Here is a 17,821-nt window from a genome sequence, read left to right as displayed (position 1 = left end):
CAAAGGAGAACTAAGGGTACTGCCACGGGAAGGATGAGTGGATGGCTGGACAGAACTATAAACATCTACCTTGGCAGTTAAGAGTGAAAATTCACCTCCTTCATTCTAGATAACATACTTCTATTAATGCAAGCCAGGGCCATCATTGCCTCACACTGATGACTCACATCAGCTTAGCAGGGGGGTATTTTTCCTCATCTAATGCTGCTTGGCTTCATCTCCCTCACTCTCTACCATGCTAGGGATGCAGACATTGGAAGATCCTTCCGCTCCAGCTCCATCCCAAGCACAGTGAGGCTTTCAGGGGCAAGTCAATGAGCAAGACAGGGCCAGGTCTAGGTGATCGGCCAACCCTCCCCTCACTGAGTCATAGTGATTCAAAGCAGACAGCTAAGGCCTGGAGGCAAATTTTACTCCCAACTTGGATGGCTCCGGGATGCCGGGGTAGCTCAGTGGGTTAAGCCTCTGCCTTTGGCTCGGGTCATGATCTCAGGGTCCTGGAATCGAGTCCCACATCGGGCTCTCTGCTCATCAGGGAGCCTGCTTCCCTCTCTCTCTCTCTGCCTGCCTCTCTGACTACTTGTGATCTCTCTCTGTGTCAAATAAATAAACAAAAATCTTTAGAGAAAACAAAAACAAAAACCAACATGGATGGCTCAGACCCAAGGCTAAATTCAAGACTTTCAGGGCAAAAAACAAGCCCTACTGTCTCTTCATAGAGTTGCACTGTTTCCCCTGAGCGGACCAGGGACCACCTAATTAGAAACCAGGACTTTTGAATATAACATGCATGTCTATATAAATAACAACAATGACAAAATCAGCTCACTACCCGAGGAGGAGGAGACCCATGAGTGCTCTAGTCCCCAGCGCTGCTGGACACAGCGAGACTTCCGAGACCTTGGCTCTAAAATCAGTTTGCACGTGGCCCTCAAGTTCTAGTACAATCGCATCATTTGACAGGACGAGTAAACAGAGGCTCTGAGGGGCCCTGGCACGCTACTGCACCCAGGTCACTCTGCTAGTGAGTGGCAGTGACCGTTAGAATTTAGTCCCTCTGATGGCACAACTCTCCCACCCTGCTTGTTGTTTTTATTGGCGTGAGCACACAGGTCCCAGGGCAGTGGGAAAAAAGTTTTTTACTTTCATTTTGTAATGGGCCCTTAATGTAAGGTGGGGCTGGAGACAGAGGGGACATTAAGGGGATAACCCCCATTAATTCATCTGACAAATATGCATTAGCACCTATATATGAATACTGCAGACTTGGCCCTGTGCCCGGGCCGGAGCCACATTTTGGGGGCAACGACCGTTCTTGTTTTCAGCAGCGTGCTGGAATGGGGAGGGACGCAGACATCCATCCAAGAATCGCACATGTTCCTACATATTAAACATGGAAAGTGCCAGGAAGTAAAAGGACAGGATGTTTACCAGCAGGTTCCATGGGCATTGTGACCCAGCACGGGGTTCAGGACGGGTTGCCGAGCAAGTGACGGTTGAGCTGAGCTATGAAGACGTTTCCACAGGACCTTACAGTAAATGCTGCGAGAACAGCCTGTCCTTGCCCGCCTCCTCACTGAACTCCCTGCCGCAAGCACCGGCGTTCCCTAAGCTTCCAGGAAACTTCCAGCAACCAAAGGCTGCTGACTCCTCTGATGACACACTCAGGGCATTCCAAGGATGATGATCTAAGATCTGTTAGCCAGCAGCCAGGCACGCATGAGCAGGGAAGCAGGGGGTTCTCCCTCGGAGAGAAATTTGGACGCTCCCTCCACGCTTTCCCCTCAGCTGCATGGCGGAAGAACGTTCTTGTGGGCTTTTCCCTTCCAAATGCTCTGGGGTGATGCCAACTTTCCAATGGGCTGCTGCTTCTGCAGGCTGTAATACAACTCCTTCCCCTTCCGCTGCCTACCAGACACCTTCTCACCCTCCTTACCTCATTGGCCCACCTCCTTCCAGGCTGGACTGGCTTTCTGCTCCCCCTGCCCCTGAAGGCAATCTCCATCCTAGCTAGGACTCTGGTGTCACTTTTTCCTATGGGCCCATGGGGCTGCCCCCTTGACTCTGAGTTTCCTGAGCTCCAAGCTTACAGTCATGATTCTTGCTCTCCCTTGCCCATGATGTCTACCCTTAGATGACCTACCCTCAGCATCTGCTGGACGCTTTGAATCACTGGGCTCTGCCATGCATTAGCTCTGTGACCTAGGCAAGCTACTTAACCTCTCTGGGCCTCCATTTCCTCCTCTTTAAAATAAGATTAAGGGATAGTCCTTCCCTCACGACGTTGTGGTTAAAAACAAAATTCAGGGGCGCCTGGGTGGTTCAGTCAGTTAAGTGTCTGCCTTTGGCTCTGGTCCTAATCCCGGGGTCCTTGGATCCAGCTCTGCAAACCAGGCTCCCTGCTCAGCGGGGAGCCTGCTTCTCCCTCTCCCTCTGCTTCTCCCCCTGCTTGTGCTTTCTCTTGCTCGCTCTCCTGCTGTCAAATAAGTAAAATATTTTTAAAAATAAAAATAAAAACAAAATTGAACTGAGCACATTTTAAGATATAATTTCCTTTATTTCATGATTCATGAATCAGGCGGCATCCCATCTAGCAAGTGGAGGGGAGCTCTGAGGCGTTGTACCAAGTGGAAGGTTTTTATAGGAAAGAGAGTGAGGCAGGAAGTTATGAACAAGGAAAAAGAAAGGACTGTTTTAGGCAAGGTCACCTTTGTTTAGGTGGAAGGGCAAGGTCTTACTGGGTGGACTACTTCATCATCCTTTGGGAAACAGAGAGGAACCCAGGGACAGATGGCCTCCTGGGTGTTGATCAAAAAATTCCTGATTGACCCTTAAGACTTCTATTTCTGGGGGACATTGAAACAGCAGTAAGATTAGGTATTAAGCTCACTTTGGTGACTTGACCTAAGTGATACCATTCTGGGCCCGTCATTTTCCTTTTAACAGTTACTACAGGATTAAATGAGAGCGGGCAGATAAAAACACATAATCACATACAATCACACAATAAAGCCCCCTAATGTACAGTGGATAGATACGGTATCCATAACCATCCATCTCCCATGGGCTTACTCTATTGGAATTATTAAACCTTGACAGGTACCCAGTGGTTTTTGTAATCCGTCTGCACTTCCAAACGATTTTTCTATCCAAGCAGAGTTCCCCACTGCTTCCCAGGTTACCCCGCCTTCCTGTCCCCTCCGCAGACGAGTTCAAGCACAGGCCGGGAGGTGCGCACGCCAGAGGACGGGGGCAGGGTGCTGGGCACACGGCCCAGCCACCAGGCACGTGGCGTTCCCGCTCTGCACCCGGCCCTCAGTCAGGCGAGGTGGCCCGGGGCTCACGGAGGCGACTTCGGGGAACCCGGCGGGCGGCCGTGTGCAGAGCCCCGTGCGCTGCGCGGCCGCGGGTGATTCAGCGCGGGGCGTGTGCAGGCAGCGCTCAGGGGGCGGGCTTTTGCACTCGCCCCGGCTACTTGCGGCTATAAAGCCGGCCCTCGGCGGTGCGTTCCACAACGCCTCTCCGAAGTGCTTGCTGTTTCTTGAGTTGTCAGCGGAGTTCGGCTGCCGTCTTTTTGCGCCATGGATCCTAACTGCTCCTGCGGTACCGGTAAGGAGGTTCGGAGTCGTTGGTCCTGGTTTTTCGCGGGAGGGTGGGGTGGGGTGTTTGTGGGCACGGATACTTAGGGGGGACCGCAGCGTGCATTCCTGCTTGTAGATTCCACGGACGGTTTTCACTGCTTGTGTTTCTTCTTGCAGGTGGTTCCTGCACGTGCGCTGACTCCTGCAAATGCAAAGAATGCAAATGTACTTCCTGCAAAAAGAGTGAGTTGTATTTTTGAGGCTGCGCGTCCACGCATCCTTAGTCTTTATGCCCCGAGGGGAGTTTAAACTGGATGGCTGATACGTTTTTCTTAGGAGGGAAGGTGCTGTTTTCCTAGTACGACCTGTTCTAAAACTTCTGTGCCCAGTATTTAACCTCTGCTGTCTTTCATTTTGCAGGCTGTTGTTCCTGCTGCCCGGTGGGCTGTGCCAAGTGCGCCCAGGGCTGCATTTGCAAAGGGGCGTCGGACAAGTGCAGTTGCTGTGCCTGATCTCAGGGAGCCTGTTCCGATGTAAATAGAGCGACATGTGTAAACCTACAGTGTTTTCTCGGTGCTTTTCGTTTTGGATACAACCCTGACCAGTTTGCTACATTCCTTGTTGTTTTTCTTTATAAAATACGTGAATTACATAATAAAAGTTGTTGACCTTTATTCTCGTCTGTTTTCCTTTGCGTGTCCACGAGGGTTGGGGTAGGGAATTCCACCAGAATTGCAGAAACCTGTGTCTGGGCACAGATGTTAATTTCCTAAGACTGAATGCTTTAAGGCAAGGCCAGTGAGTTCAGGGACTTTCATCTTTGGTAAAATGAAAAGGCATCATTCCAGAGGATATAAAGGCCTGGGAGCCCTGTGTTCTCACGCCAATTTTGCTTTTTAAGTAATAATCTATCCCAGTGTGGGGTTTGAATTCACTGCTCCGAGATCAAGTCACAGCTCTACGAACAACCAGGCAGGTTCCCTATCAATACAAACTTAACGCTCCACGGTTTCTCTGCCTAACTTCAGGTTTCTCTTCGAGTCAAGGCTTGAAATTGACTACAGGAGGTGGGAGGAAAAAACTCTCCTGTACTGAATCCTATCTGGGGCTTTAAAAAAAACACCTGTGGGAAAGTCACGTTTTTTCCTTTCTTTTTTAAAAAGATTATTTTTTATTATTTGTCAGAGGGAGAGCAAGAGCGAGCACAGGCAGACAGAGTGGCAGACAGAGACAGAAGCAGTGTTCCCTCCCGAGCACGGAGCCCGACGTGGGACTCGATCCCAGGACGCCGGGACCACGACCCGAATTAAACCTTGGTTTAATACACATAAGGGTGCCTGGGTGGCTCAGTTAAGTAGCTGCCTTAGACTCGGTTGGTGATTCCAGGGTCCTGGGGATTGAGCCTTGCATCAGGCTCCGAGTACTCCCTCTCTCTCTGCTTGTGCGAGCTCTCTGTAAAATAAAATATTTACAGAAAAATACAAGTTTTATGAAAATGCTGTAAAAGAACAATATAAAGCCCACGTTTTTAGGTTGAGCACACATGATTTCAATGAATATGGGAAGAACAAAATTAGTTTTTATAATGCCACACATATATGTATGTACATGGAAGATGTCCACTGAGCACTAGAGAGAATTCACAAATGCCCCAGTGCCATGGACCACACACCTTGAGGAGCACTGTCCTGGCTATCCCTCCCCAGGGGGAACTTGCCTCCTCTCTGCCATTCTGCCACTGAGGGAACACCCTGTACCCCTGAGAGCTCCCTGCTGTGACTTGGCTCTGAATCTTTGGAAGTTCCTCCGTAGGTCAGGCTGGAATCTGTCCCTCCAGAATCCAGTTGTCCTTGGCAACTTGAAACCAACAGGGTGACTAGAGAACTGGAGGGAAGTGACCAGCCATTTCCCAGCAGGAGGGAGGGTACCTGGGAACTGGTTCCAGATGGAGGAGTTCACGGTTGCCTGTGAACGGTGGTGGCTAATTTTTGCGCTTTGGAGGGCGTGGTGGTGTTTATTAGGCAGGAGTGAGGCCCACAATGACTTGTAATTAATGCCAACGGTTAGTCCCCTGGCTATTTGTGGAGGGAATTGCTACTTGATGTTGGATCACAGGGAAAAGAGAGTCATGCCCGGAGTCAGGCCCCTGCTTGCCGGCAGGTGGCTGGTGTGAAAGGGGGATTTCAGAAGGCATCCTGTGTCCAGGGCGTGGGCTTCGGTGTTAGGCAGTCTGGGTTCACAGCCTACTTTGCCACAGGGGGCCTGGACCAGCTGCTCAACCTCACTGAGCCTCCATTTCTTCCTTTGTAGAAAGGAGATTCTATCTCTGTGTGGGCATTACATGATAGTTTCCTGGCTCCTGGCTAGGGTTTAATAAACAGTGGTCAGTATGTCCACACCAACATTTGTGGAGAGGGTATCCTGTTGGATCCCAAAAAGCTCTTGGGGAAAGGGTCATTAGTTAGGAAGCATTACTCTGGGTTGGAGGTTAAGGATGGGATTGGAAATCTCTGACCCAGTGCTGGGGGAGGGGAGGTACCTCCTACACGACGTCCCCAGGGATAAGATGCAGCCACAGCGTTTGGACAGACACGAGAGTCTTTACCATCCTTCACGTCCTCTGGTCTGTAGGAATCAGTGAGTGAACATGCAGGGCTGGAGTAATTGTGCTGTCCTCTGAGAGGTTAAGCAAACGGCCCAGGGTCACACAGCTCCTAATCAGGGGTCTCCGGTCCATCGCTGCCTGATGATGATTCACTAGATGCTTATATCGCTTCTCACTAGTCAAAGCTGGAAGAGCCTTTGGGGATGGACCAGTTGCTCCCCAGCTTGAAACATGGGAAACCGAAGCCCAGAGAGGTCACAGAGCTATGCAGAGGGTCTGACTGCCAGCTCAGGGCTCTCCCCACGCTGCCTCTGTGCCAGGCGTCCAGCGTCTCACCTTTCTTGTGAAGTCATGGTGCCGGGTGCTAGTGTGAGCCCATGATGCTGCAGTAAGCCCAAGGGAGCGCCACTCCCCCCACCCTGTGTCACAGCTGCTTGACATAATTCTCCCTGGCATAGCTTCCTCTACTCTAAAAAGGGCAAAAAAAAAAAAAAAAAAAAAAAAAAGGCATCTGACTCAAATGATTGAGTTAATACACATAAAGAACTTAGAACAGTGTCTGACATGTGATGAGTGGTCTATTAATATTTGCTATTACTTTATTATTATTATAAGTAGCAAAAGGCCTATTTGTTTTTACTTCCAGACAAATACGCCAGGCCTGGGGTGCTAGGTATGACTTTATTATTATGATGCGTAGCATAGGGGTATTTATTTCTCTTCAAACAAATAACCTCGGGCTGGGGTGCGTGGTTATGTTTCCTGTGTGGTCTTTATCAGCCACATAAGAATATGACCTATGGGGGGCGCCTGGGTGGCTCAGTGGTTTAGGCCTCTGCCTTCGGCTCGGGTCATGGTCTCGGGGTCCTGGGATCGAGCCCCGCATCGGGCTCTCTGCTCAGTGGGGAGCCTGTTTCTCCCTCTCTCTCTGCCTGCCTCCTGCCTACTTGTGACCTCTCTCTCTGTCAAATAAATAAATAAAATAGTTAAAAAAAAAAAAAAAAAGAATATGACCTATGGGCCGGAGAGCATCATTCAATCTCCCTGGCACAACTGTGATCCGTATGGTGGGTATAAAGCCACGAGAAAGATGTTCTGTGCCTTATATCAGATACCAAAAGACACCTGCTCATTCTGTTACCAACTACACCATATTTTATTTAACATTGTACTTTGAAATGATTCCTGTTTTCTTTAATTTACATGAAAAGGAAACTGCTTATCCTTAACTGAAAATGAGAATCAGTCTTATTCTAGACATAGAAAAGAGCGAGAAAATCATAGCTAGTATATAAAGATATAATATGTAACTATATATTTTTCACTAATGGGTCACTTTTATTGCTACCCATGGTTGATGTGGCAGCCTAACTTTTTTTTTTTTTTTAAGATTTTGTTTATTTATTTGTCAGACGGAGAGCACAAGCAGAGGGCTAAGCAGGCCAAGGGCGAAGCAGGCTCCCTGCTCAGCAGGGAGCTGGAGGTGAGACTCCATCCCAGGACCTTGGGATTATGACCTGAGCTGAAGGCAGACCCTCAACCAACTGAGCCACCCAGGCGTCCCAATGTGGCAGCCTAACTCTTAATGAAAAGGCTCCAAGCAGTAGGCAAGTGTAGCCATTCCCACGCTACAGTCGGGTTCATCATAGACCTTATCTTTCCCTTAGAAAGCTGACTGGATTCATTGGAGTACAATTTCCTAGTGGTGGGACCCGGGCCAAGTAACTTAGACTTCTGTATTGTAGTTATCCATTAAGAAAAAGTGCTTAGGAGTAATAGTAATTCCCTTTTGGGGTCTTTGTGAGGGTACACAAATATAAAAGTGAATATAACATGGCCTGGCACATACAAAATGATATTTAAATTCTCAGAATGTTGAAACGGAAATAATTACTTTCCTTACTTTTTCATTCAGAGACAGGTCTCCCTGTCACCATCTCACTCTCTGGAAACCGCCGGGACTGGGGTGCCCCCGCATAGTTGTAATGCCAAGACGGCCCTGCACGATCGCGCCCCTATATCCGTTTGGGCGAGTAGAATGGAGAGAGGCAGCCGTCTGGGTCCGCCACACGGTGTACAGCAAAAAAAGGCCTGAAAGCCCAGCCCGACCTGGGGACACCGGGACGACAGGCCAAGGAAGGCAAAGGTCACATCCATCGCCTGTCCTCTGCACACAACTCTCTCGGATCGCTCTGCACAACCTCCTCCGCCCACCGGAGAGGCCGGGGTTGCACACGGGCTCCGGGAAGGGCGACCCCGGGGACACCTGCACGGGGTACGGGGATGGGGAAGGCGGTCCGGACCCAGGCGCTGGGTTCCCGGAACACGCGGGCACAGGGCCGGCTACGGACCTCGGGGAGACCCACAGGGGCGGGCAGAATGACTGAGACGCGGCATGCCAACCGGCGCGCATCCCCTCCGCACCGTGCGCAGCGAGCCCAACGGACCCACCCACCCCTCCCCCGGGACTCGTGCGCCCGGCGCCTCCAAGTGCACACAGCGCTGCCAAGGCCGTGGCGGGAGGTGTGCTACCGGCGGGGCGGGTGCAAGGGCAGGGGCGGGGCCTTTGCGCCCGGGCCACCCGCTCCGCCTATAAAGTCAGCCAGCGGCGGCGGGTAGTTGAAGTTCTTAACAGGTTGTAGTTTTGTTGTTTTCTGTTGCGCGTTTTGAGTTCGAGGGGGAAATGGATCCCAACTGCTCTTGCTCTAGCGGTAAGTGGTAATGTACTCTGAGTCATAGAGAGTACGCTTTTTAGGTTATTAAGCGCTGTGTTTTTGGAGTTAGAGGGTCGGGTGTTTGGGGTTGTAGCTGAAGTAGATTTCTCCAGTCAGCATGTGTTGTGGGGGGTTCTTTGCTAGGTTTTCGAGAGTATGTTCATTTTCCCCGTGTCTTGGGTTTAGAGTGGAGGGTAGTTGTGGTTATGTCGAGGTTTGCTGTGGGTGGGGCCTGTTGGTTTGGGAGCGCTGCTCAGTCTTTGCGGGTGATAGGATGTGATGGCAGGTGGGAACTCTTATCTGCTTGGCTAACGTTGGTCCTGGAGCTTGGGATCCTCCTTGTGGAGTTGGATTTGGAAGGAACCCGGTTTTTCAACAGTAGCAGAAAGTGGGGTTTTTCTTAATGGTACTTTGTGGGGCAAGAAAGTAGCTTCCAGGCCTGGGCACTGGCAGGTGGCGCAGGGAGGTTTCGTTGCTGAGTGCTGGGACTCTCCGGCATCACCCTTGCTCACTATTACTTTTTCCTTTGGCAGGTGGCTCTTGCACGTGCGCCGGCTCCTGTAAATGCAAGGAGTGCAAATGCACTTCCTGCAAGAAGAGTGAGTGGCGTGGGGTCTTCCGTGGGGATCAGGGTCTGGGTTTGGGTTGGGTGTGTGTGTTGCAGGGCGGAGTGGTGGTGGGGGGGCGGTGGGCAGGAGGCCCAGAGCCGAGCAGGCAGGAGCAGGCCAGTGACTCAGTCTCTGTAGTCCCTGCCTTGAGCCCCTGACTCGAAATTGGAGTTGAAAGGGCACGTAGTGGGGTGAGTTCAACCTGTCTAGAAAAGGAAGACTGAGGCTCAGAGAGGTCAGTAGACAGTGTCAAGGAAGGAGGCGGATCTACAGTCTGTGTTTTGCTTCCCGCAGTCTTCCAAACTCTCCAGTGTCCTGAACACTTAGTGTACATGAACTTGGTGACCCACATGTAGTTGGTCTGATCTGGTGCAGCTCATTCCTGTGGGGACAGCCCGGAGCTGCTAGGCAGGAGACGACTCCTCGCTGATTTCAAGGATTTCTATCTGGAAGGCAAGGGAGCTTGCGGTTGTCTCTGGGCGCCTTGTCTTGAAATCAGGTGGGGGCAGGACAGCCCCTTTCTAATGCGTAGGACACACTTGTTTAGGGACAGCATGTCGTTTTCAAGTCCGGGTCCTCGGGTTGGGGGCAGGGCCGGTGCCAAGTCTGCTCTTAAGGTGGGGGGGTCTCTGATTCTTCAGCTTTTGTCCCATAGGCTGCTGTTCCTGCTGCCCCGCGGGCTGTGCCAAGTGTGCCCAGGGCTGTGTTTGCAAAGGGGCGTCAGACAAGTGCAGCTGCTGTGCCTGATCCCGAGGAGCCCATTCCCGATGTAAATAGATCCACATGTACAAGTCTACAGTTTTCAAAACTTTTCTTACTACCTGACCTGTCCACTATATTCCTGTTTCTACGAAATACATGAGTTACAATAAAAAGTTAAAATTTATTGTGGCTGTTTCTTTTGTGCCCTTCTGAGATCGGGGACTGCAATCCCATCGTGGCTGGGTGGGGAGTTAGACCTGGAACAGAGATCTGGGCTCTGGACCCAAGAATTGTCCCCTAACAACCTCCCTTAGCAAATCATGTTAATTTCCTGTCAATTTTTTGACCGAAGATGAAAGTATCTGGATGACCTTAAGGGTATGGGGTGGGTTCATTTTCCTTGAAAGTGTTAATTAAGAACTTAATTTCTATTTCATTCTTGGAATTTGGTCAGACTTAGAAATGCTGGCTTTCAAAAACACGTGAGCATGTCGCTGGCTCAGTTTGCAACTCCTGATCTCAGTTGATCTTTGTTCGAGCCCCACGTTGTGTGTAGAGGTAACTGCAAAAACTACTCGGGATGCAGCCCAATTATCCACTTGAAAAGGCTTTTCCTCATGGGGTTTCTGAAAAGACTTCAGGAACCAGTATTTATTTTTTTAAAGATTTTATTTGACAGAGGTCGTAGGTAGGCAGAGAGGCAGGCACAGAGGAGGAAGCAGGCTCCCTGCTGAGCAGAGAGCCCAATGTGGGGCTTGATCCTGGGATCATGAACCGAGCTGACGGCAGAGGCTGTAACCCACTGAGCCACCCAAGTGCCCCCCCAATTTTTATTTTCTAATACAAGATACAAGCTTTGGAAAAGAATTGTAATAGGCACAACGCAAACCCCATTTTTTGATTTCAATAAGCAAATGAACAATAACAGTGAAAAATGGCAAAGTACACATTTATTCATTGAAAGTGCATGGAACACTAGAAACAATTCACAGGGTTCGTGAGTCGAGTAGTCCCCTCCACAACACGGGCTCCATTGGGTTGGGCTGGTGTCCAAACCATTTCCCAGGAAGAGGGGCAGGGTACTTGAGAACTGGTTCCAGATGGAGTTCACTGCTGCTTGGGAACGGTGCTGGCTGGAGGTTGTGTTACTAGGAGTGAGACCCACAGTGACTTGTAATTAACGCCAACGGTTGGTTCCCCTGGCTGTTGGTGGAGGGAATTGCTACTTGACCTTGGATCAAAGGGAAAAGGGAGTCATGTGGCCCTGAGTCAGGCCACTGCTTGCCTGCAGGTGCTTGGTGTGAAAGGGGGATTTCGGAAGGCAGTGTGTGTCCAGCGCATGGGCATTGGTGGGTTCGCAGCCTACTTTTCCACCTCCCGGCCAACTGACCTAGGCAAGTCATTGGTACTTGCTGAGCCTCCATGTCTTCATGTATAAAAAAGATTATTTTGCAATGTGGGAAATTAAATGAGATAGTGGTCTGGCTTCTAACTAGGGCTTTTAATAAACAGTGGGCCACTATGGTCACTCATATTCACACTGACATTTGTGGAGAGAGACTGCTAGCTCCCAGCAAGCCTCAGGGAAAGGCCCATTGGTTTGGAAGCGTTTCTCTGGGTTGGAGGCTAGAGATGGAATTGGAAAATTGCTTACCTGGGGACAGGGGGAATGTGGATGGCTGGCAAAAAGGCCCTCAGGCCAAGGGTCTTTCCCATCCTTTATGTCATTTCCCCTGTACAGGAAGCAGTGAGAGAGTGAATGTGCAGGGGCTGAAGTGATTGTGCCAATTTCCAGAGAGGTTAAGCCACCAGCCCAAAGTCATACAGCTCCTAGTCAGAGTCGTGACCCAACTGGTTGGTCAGAATGCTAGTGGGTGCTAAATTCTGCCTGTCATTTTCCAGAGCTGGAGGGTCCTTTGATAGGCTAGTTGTGCCCTATCTTGAGACGTGGGAAACCAAAGCCCAGAGAGGTCACAGAGCTATGCAGAAGTTTTTCCCATGCTGCCTCTGTGCCAGGTGTCCAGAGTCCTCACCTTTCACACGTACGGGGTGATGGGTGAGGCCATGATGCTGCAGTCAGCCCACGGGAGTGCCAGTCCCACCCATGTCACAGCTGGTGACATGAACCTCTTTGTGGCTCAGTCTCCCGCTCTCTATAAAGGGAAAAAAAAAATAGGGTGTGGCTCTTAGAAGGAAATGGTGCAAAGATTAAATTCAGTTGATTTAATCTTAGAAGTAATGCAAAGAAATTAGAATGATGCCATACACATACACAGTGAGTAATCCACATTAGCTATTATTTTATTAATAGCGTTCATAGCTTTGGAGACGTTTTCTATTTCCAGATAAAATGGCCAGACTTGTGGGCTTAGCTGCATGTCCTGTACTGTCCTTATCCACCCAAAGATCATGCGACCAGCTGCCCAGAGAGAGTTACCCTCTCTTCCCACAAAAGAAGGAACTGCACTAGGGATATAAAGCCAAAAGCCAGATGGTCTATGTCCTCGTAATAGACACAGAAGGACACCTGCCATTTCTGCGGTCCTTTGCACCAGTATTTTACTTAACATTTTCTTTTGAACAATTCATATTTCCTGAAATATATTTATATGTAAAGCAAACTCTTTGCCACTCCTGAAAATGAGAATGAGTTTACTTCTAGACATAAAGGGGTGTGTGTGTGTGTGTGTGTGTGTAAATTCCTTCTGTTATCACTTTGTCACTCCCAGGATTGAGCATCGGACAGCAGAGAGGTGCTGAAGACATATCTCTGGGCTGAAGGGAAGCTTTGTCATCTACTTTTTTTTTTTTTTAAAGATTTTATTTATTTATTTGACAGAGAGATCACAAGCAGACAGAGAGGCAGGCAGAGAGAGAGAGAGGGAAGCAGGCTCGCTGCCGAGCAGAGAGCCCGATGCGGGACTCGATCCCAGGACCCTGAGATCATGACCTGAGCCGAAGGCAGCGGCTTAACCCACTGAGCCACCCAGGCGCCCTTTTTTTTTTAAAAGATTTTATTTATTTATTTGACAGAGATCACAAGTAGGCAGAGAGGCAGGCAGAGAGAGAGGAGGAAGTGGGCTCCCTGCCTAGCAAAGAGTCCCATTCGGGGCTTAATCCCAGGACCTTGGGATCATGACCTGAGCCGAAGGCAGAGGAAGGCAGAGGCTTAACCCACTGAGCCACCCAGGTGCCCCTATCATCTACTTTCTTTCCCTCCAGGAGTGGCTGGAAGCAGATCCAGGACTCCACCTCCCAGCACTGTGACCCTGGGTTAGCTACCTTAAAATCCTTGCACTGTGTGCATTTCTGCCTTTGGGAAACTGGCTCATAACTAATGTCCCCTTTAAGACTGATGTTGGGGTTCAAAATGCTGAGTGATAAGCAACACCCAGAACAGACTACACACTATGAAAGGGACAGACCACTTTGCTTTGTTATTTGAAGCCAGGTCCACCTGTCATCTAAAAGGATCCCTTCTAGGGGTGCAGTGAAGGGGGTGGGTAGCATCCCATACTTTGGGAACCTCCACCCTGAGTGGGGTGAAAGGGCAGGACTGAGGAGAGCCCCTAGAAAGTTTTGGCAAAGGAGAGCCAGGACAAACGTGCCCACGCATCCCTTCTGCCTTGGGGGGGTGGTAGGGGAGGGGGAGAAGGAAAGGAAGGGAGCCAGAAGCCTGAGCTCACCCCCTTGCTGTCTATAAGAGCCATGGCCCAAGATGCAGGGGGTGGGGGGGCAGTGGAGGTCACTAAATGCTATGTAATTCTTGGAATGTTGAAAGGGAAATACCCCCCCCCCCTTTTTTTTCTTTATTTAAAGCCAGGTCTCCTATCACCTAAAAGGATCCCTCCTTTGTGGGTTCCTCACCCTCTGGAAACCGCCGGAACTGGGGTGCCCCAGCAGGCTGTGGGGAGCACTAGTTGCAATGCCAAGAAGACCCTGCACAATCGCGCCCCTATATCCAGGCGTGCAAAATGGAGAGAGGCAGCGGTCGGCGTCGGCCACACGGTGTACAGCAGAAAATGGCCTGAAAGCCCAGCCCCACCTGGGGACACCGGGAAGAAAGGCCAAGGGCCACAAAGGTCACATCCATCGCCTGTCCTCTGCACACAACTCTCTCGGGTCGCTCTGCACAACCCCTCCCCCCACCGGGAGAGGCCAGGGTTGCACACGGGCTCCAGAAAAAGGCGACCTCGGGGACGCCTGCACGGGGTACGGGGGTGGGGAAGGCGGTTGGGACCCAGGCGCCGGGTTCCCGGAATACGCGGGAACAGAGGCGGCTACTGACCTCCGGGAGACCCGGGGCGACCAGGGAGGCTGAGACACCTCGTGCACCCCGGCACGGTGCGTAGCGAGCCCTACCGCCCTCCCGGGACTCGTGCGCCCGGCCCCGCCAGGTGCGCACAGCTCGGCCAAGGCCGCGGCCCGCAGCTCGCTCCCGGCGGGGCGGGTGCAAGGGCAGGGGCGGGGCCTTTGCGCCCCGGCCACCCGCTCTGCCTATAAAGTCTGCCCGCGGCCACGGGGCTGTTGTCGCGTTTTCAATCCGCAATAAAGTGTACTTTGTGGTGGTTGTTTTGAAGTTCTGTGTTCCGTGCTGTGTGCAATGGACCCCAACTGCTCTTGCTCCACCGGTAAGGGATCCTGTATACTGAGTCTTGGGGCATGTTTTCCACATTTGGCCGTATCCTGTCTTTGGTGTGATAAGAGCTGGTGTTGGGGGCAGCAACTGAAGTAGATTCCTCGACTCACCGTTTGCTGTGCGTTGTTTCTCGTCAACCTCTAAAGTATGGTCGTTCTTTTGTGTTTGCGGTTGAGGGTATTTGTGGTTACATCGAGGTTTTTTGTTGGTGCGGGGTGCTGGCCATCGGGGTTCCAGGACGTGATGGTAAGTGGGGGATTTTCCCTTTCTTGGGCTGAATCTGGAGCTTAGGATCCTCCTTGTGGAGTCAGATCTGGAACGGACCTACGTTACCCAGCAGCAGAATAAACGGAGTTTCTCTGAATCCGTCGTGGGCGAGAAAACTTTCAGGGCTGGCCGTTGGCAGGACCCCTCGGGGCCCTTTATTGGCTTGCTTGTGGAGCTCCCATATCACCCTTGTTCACTGCTCTCTCTCTCTCTCTCTCCTGTTCCTGGCAGGTGGTTCCTGTACGTGCGCCGGCTCCTGCAAATGCAAGGAGTGCAAATGCACTTCCTGCAAGAAGAGTGAGTGGAGTGGGGTCAAATTTGGAGGTCCGGGGCTGCGTTGGTGGTGGGGACGGGGGAAACCTGGCACTCCGCCGGTAGGAGCAGTCCAGTGACCCAGCCTCTGAGCAGCCCCTCCCCTGAGCCTTTGATTTAGAATTGGAGCTGAAAGGGTATGTAGCTGGTTGAGTCCTAATTTCAGTCTAGAACAGAAACACCGAGGCTCAGAAGGGTAAGCGAACAGTGTCACGGAAGGAGCTGGAACGACAGTCCAGGTGTTTGGTCTCCTGCAACCTTCCAAACTCTGCAGCGTCCTGAATAGTTGGTGTCCGTGAACTTGGTGACCATGTGTGGTTGTCTGACCTGATGCAGCCCTTTCTTGAGAGGACAGTCTATAGTTGGTAGGCAGGGGGCTCCCCCTCTCTGATCTTGAGAACCTCACTAAGATGCATGGTTCTGGAAAGGAAGGGACCAGCTTGCGTTGTTTTTTGGACACCTGTCACTGTGTTTCTAGGCATTCTGCCCTGTCTCGGAATCAGATGGGGGCAGGGAGATGGCTTCTTAGTGCCTAGGATCTAGTCTAGGGAGAGCAGGTCATGTCAAGTCAGGGTCCTCTGGGGCTGGGGGTAGGACTGGTTGCCGGTCTTGCTCTTAGGAAGGTGGGGGGCCTCTGATCTTCTGGCCTTTGTCCCCTACCTAGGCTGTTGCTCCTGCTGCCCTGCGGGCTGTGCCAAGTGTGCCCAAGGCTGCATCTGCAAGGGGGCGTCGGACAAGTGCAGCTGCTGTGCCTGATCTGGGGAGCCCATTCCCGATGTAAATAGAACCACATGTACAGACCTGTAGTTTGTGTTTCATACCACCTGACCCAGTTGCTACGTTCCCATTTCTGTGAATTCTTTGAGAGTAAATTCATCTAGATTCTTCTGACTCCAAGTGTCTGGTGATTTGATGGGAAGATGGGACTTCTCTGTCACCCAGAGAGTCCCTGCCCTGTGTCACTGCCTATATTTACCATAGATCACCTATGGTGCATCTACTGTATACGTAGCATTGTCTCTGTATACATAGGTATTGGGCTCTCAGTGTTGGGGTAACACAGTGCTACCAGACTGTTGGGGAGAGGTCAGTACTGAATGGAAAAATGACAGTGTTGGCGACAGAATGCTTTTGGGTGAGTCCAAGTAAGGAGACCTCACACAGCTGCATTCCTGTCAGAAGGGACAACTGGAGAGACTCATGGGGAGAGGGGTGGGCTAGTTGATCTGGGCAAGCATGTGAAGGGATGTGCTAAGTTGACCTGCGAGAGGAGAGCAGCGTCCCATGTGTCTCCTCTGTGTGACTTGCAACCTGTTCGCTCTCTGAATCCTTTGGAGAGGTCTGGAGTGCCACACCACGGTCCCATTTTCCCCTTTGCAGCTCCTATTTCAATTTCTCAGGGGTAAGATGGGCTGGGGAACCCGGCTTTTAGGGCTGTGATCCCACTGACCACATGGAGCCTTTCAGTGACATGAAGTGAGTCTCTGCTAGGGAATGTTTCCACCCCGGTTGGAATTTGAAGCCAACTTCCCCACATAAAACTGCCTGACCTGGGGGCCTAGGGAACCTGGAGGAAACTTGTCCTTGGGAAGACTGCAGGGGGTGGTAACAGGCGGCCTCACTTCAACACCAAATAGGCTGAAAGGGCAGCCTGGCTCATGCCACAGAAAGATCCAGTGTGGCTGGGCTGATGTCCCCGCCCCCGTTTCCTGGGGAGCCTGGCCCAAACCTTTGAGGGCCCTTGGCGGGGGTGTGGGATGCTCTTGGCCCTGCTGGTTTGGAAGTCCTGGTGCCACAGTCACAAATGTGTCCGGAGATTACAGCTCTGCCTTGGAGACTTGGAGCTGCCAGTCTTCTCTGTGGAAGGGTACAGCGTGTTTCCGTTTGGCCTAACAAACGCTGTGATCCATTTTTAAGTCATGTGTCAAGTGGCATCTTGTTTCAGGCTCGAGCACCGTCTCCTCAAGGGGTGGTGGGGTGTCAACCATTACGGCATCAGTTGGAGAGATGAGTTCACAGTATGGCTGCATCAGATGGCCTCACTGAATTCCAGAAGTTAGTATCTTGAGCTGGGAAAGCAGTTGTGCATGGCCGCTCTGGGGCCAGCCTGCCTGGGTAGGACGGTAGCTCTGCTACCTGGGTGACTTGTGTGGCCTCTTGGTGCCTCCTATTTCTCGTCTGTAAAGTGGGGGACAGTCAGCCTCGACCCGGAGGGTTGTGAGGTTCAGTGTGGCTATCATAGTCCCTGCTCAAAATAAGGGCTCTGGAAGTGCCCTTCCCTCGGGGGCCAGGCATGGGATCTGGCATCCAGTAGGTGATCATAAATGCTGAGTTCAGAGAGCACTTACAGGACCCCTGCTGTAGGTAAACCATTATGCTGCGCACAGAAGGAA

The 17,821-nt window shown here is 51.3% G+C and overlaps 3 protein-coding genes across 3 annotated transcripts; all 3 read left to right on the top strand.

Moving 5' to 3' along the window:
* Nucleotides 1–3,467: 3,467 nt before the first annotated feature.
* Nucleotides 3,468–4,255, top strand: LOC123931203 (metallothionein-1E-like). Its single transcript, XM_045988081.1, has 3 exons — nt 3,468–3,609; nt 3,759–3,824; nt 4,002–4,255. Exons 1-3 carry the CDS (start codon nt 3,582–3,584, stop codon nt 4,091–4,093), a joined length of 186 nt encoding a protein of 61 aa, XP_045844037.1. The 5' UTR covers nt 3,468–3,581; the 3' UTR covers nt 4,094–4,255.
* Nucleotides 4,256–8,766: 4,511 nt separating this feature from the next.
* Nucleotides 8,767–10,394, top strand: LOC123931202 (metallothionein-1-like). Its single transcript, XM_045988080.1, has 3 exons — nt 8,767–8,897; nt 9,434–9,499; nt 10,164–10,394. The coding sequence occupies exons 1-3, from the start codon at nt 8,870–8,872 to the stop codon at nt 10,253–10,255; spliced, it is 186 nt and encodes a 61-aa protein (XP_045844036.1). The 5' UTR covers nt 8,767–8,869; the 3' UTR covers nt 10,256–10,394.
* A 4,312-nt stretch (nt 10,395–14,706) lies between these two features.
* LOC123931204 (metallothionein-1) lies at nt 14,707–16,319 on the top strand. The gene is made up of 3 exons (XM_045988082.1): nt 14,707–14,841; nt 15,348–15,413; nt 16,093–16,319. The coding sequence occupies exons 1-3, from the start codon at nt 14,814–14,816 to the stop codon at nt 16,182–16,184; spliced, it is 186 nt and encodes a 61-aa protein (XP_045844038.1). The 5' UTR covers nt 14,707–14,813; the 3' UTR covers nt 16,185–16,319.
* Nucleotides 16,320–17,821: the final 1,502 nt, after the last annotated feature.

The sequence above is a fragment of the Meles meles genome, chromosome 19, assembly GCF_922984935.1.
Source record: "Meles meles chromosome 19, mMelMel3.1 paternal haplotype, whole genome shotgun sequence".
NCBI classification, from domain to species: domain Eukaryota; kingdom Metazoa; phylum Chordata; class Mammalia; order Carnivora; family Mustelidae; genus Meles; species Meles meles.
The sequence above is the reverse complement of the archived record's forward strand: the minus strand, read 5'-3'. Positions and strand labels throughout refer to the sequence as shown.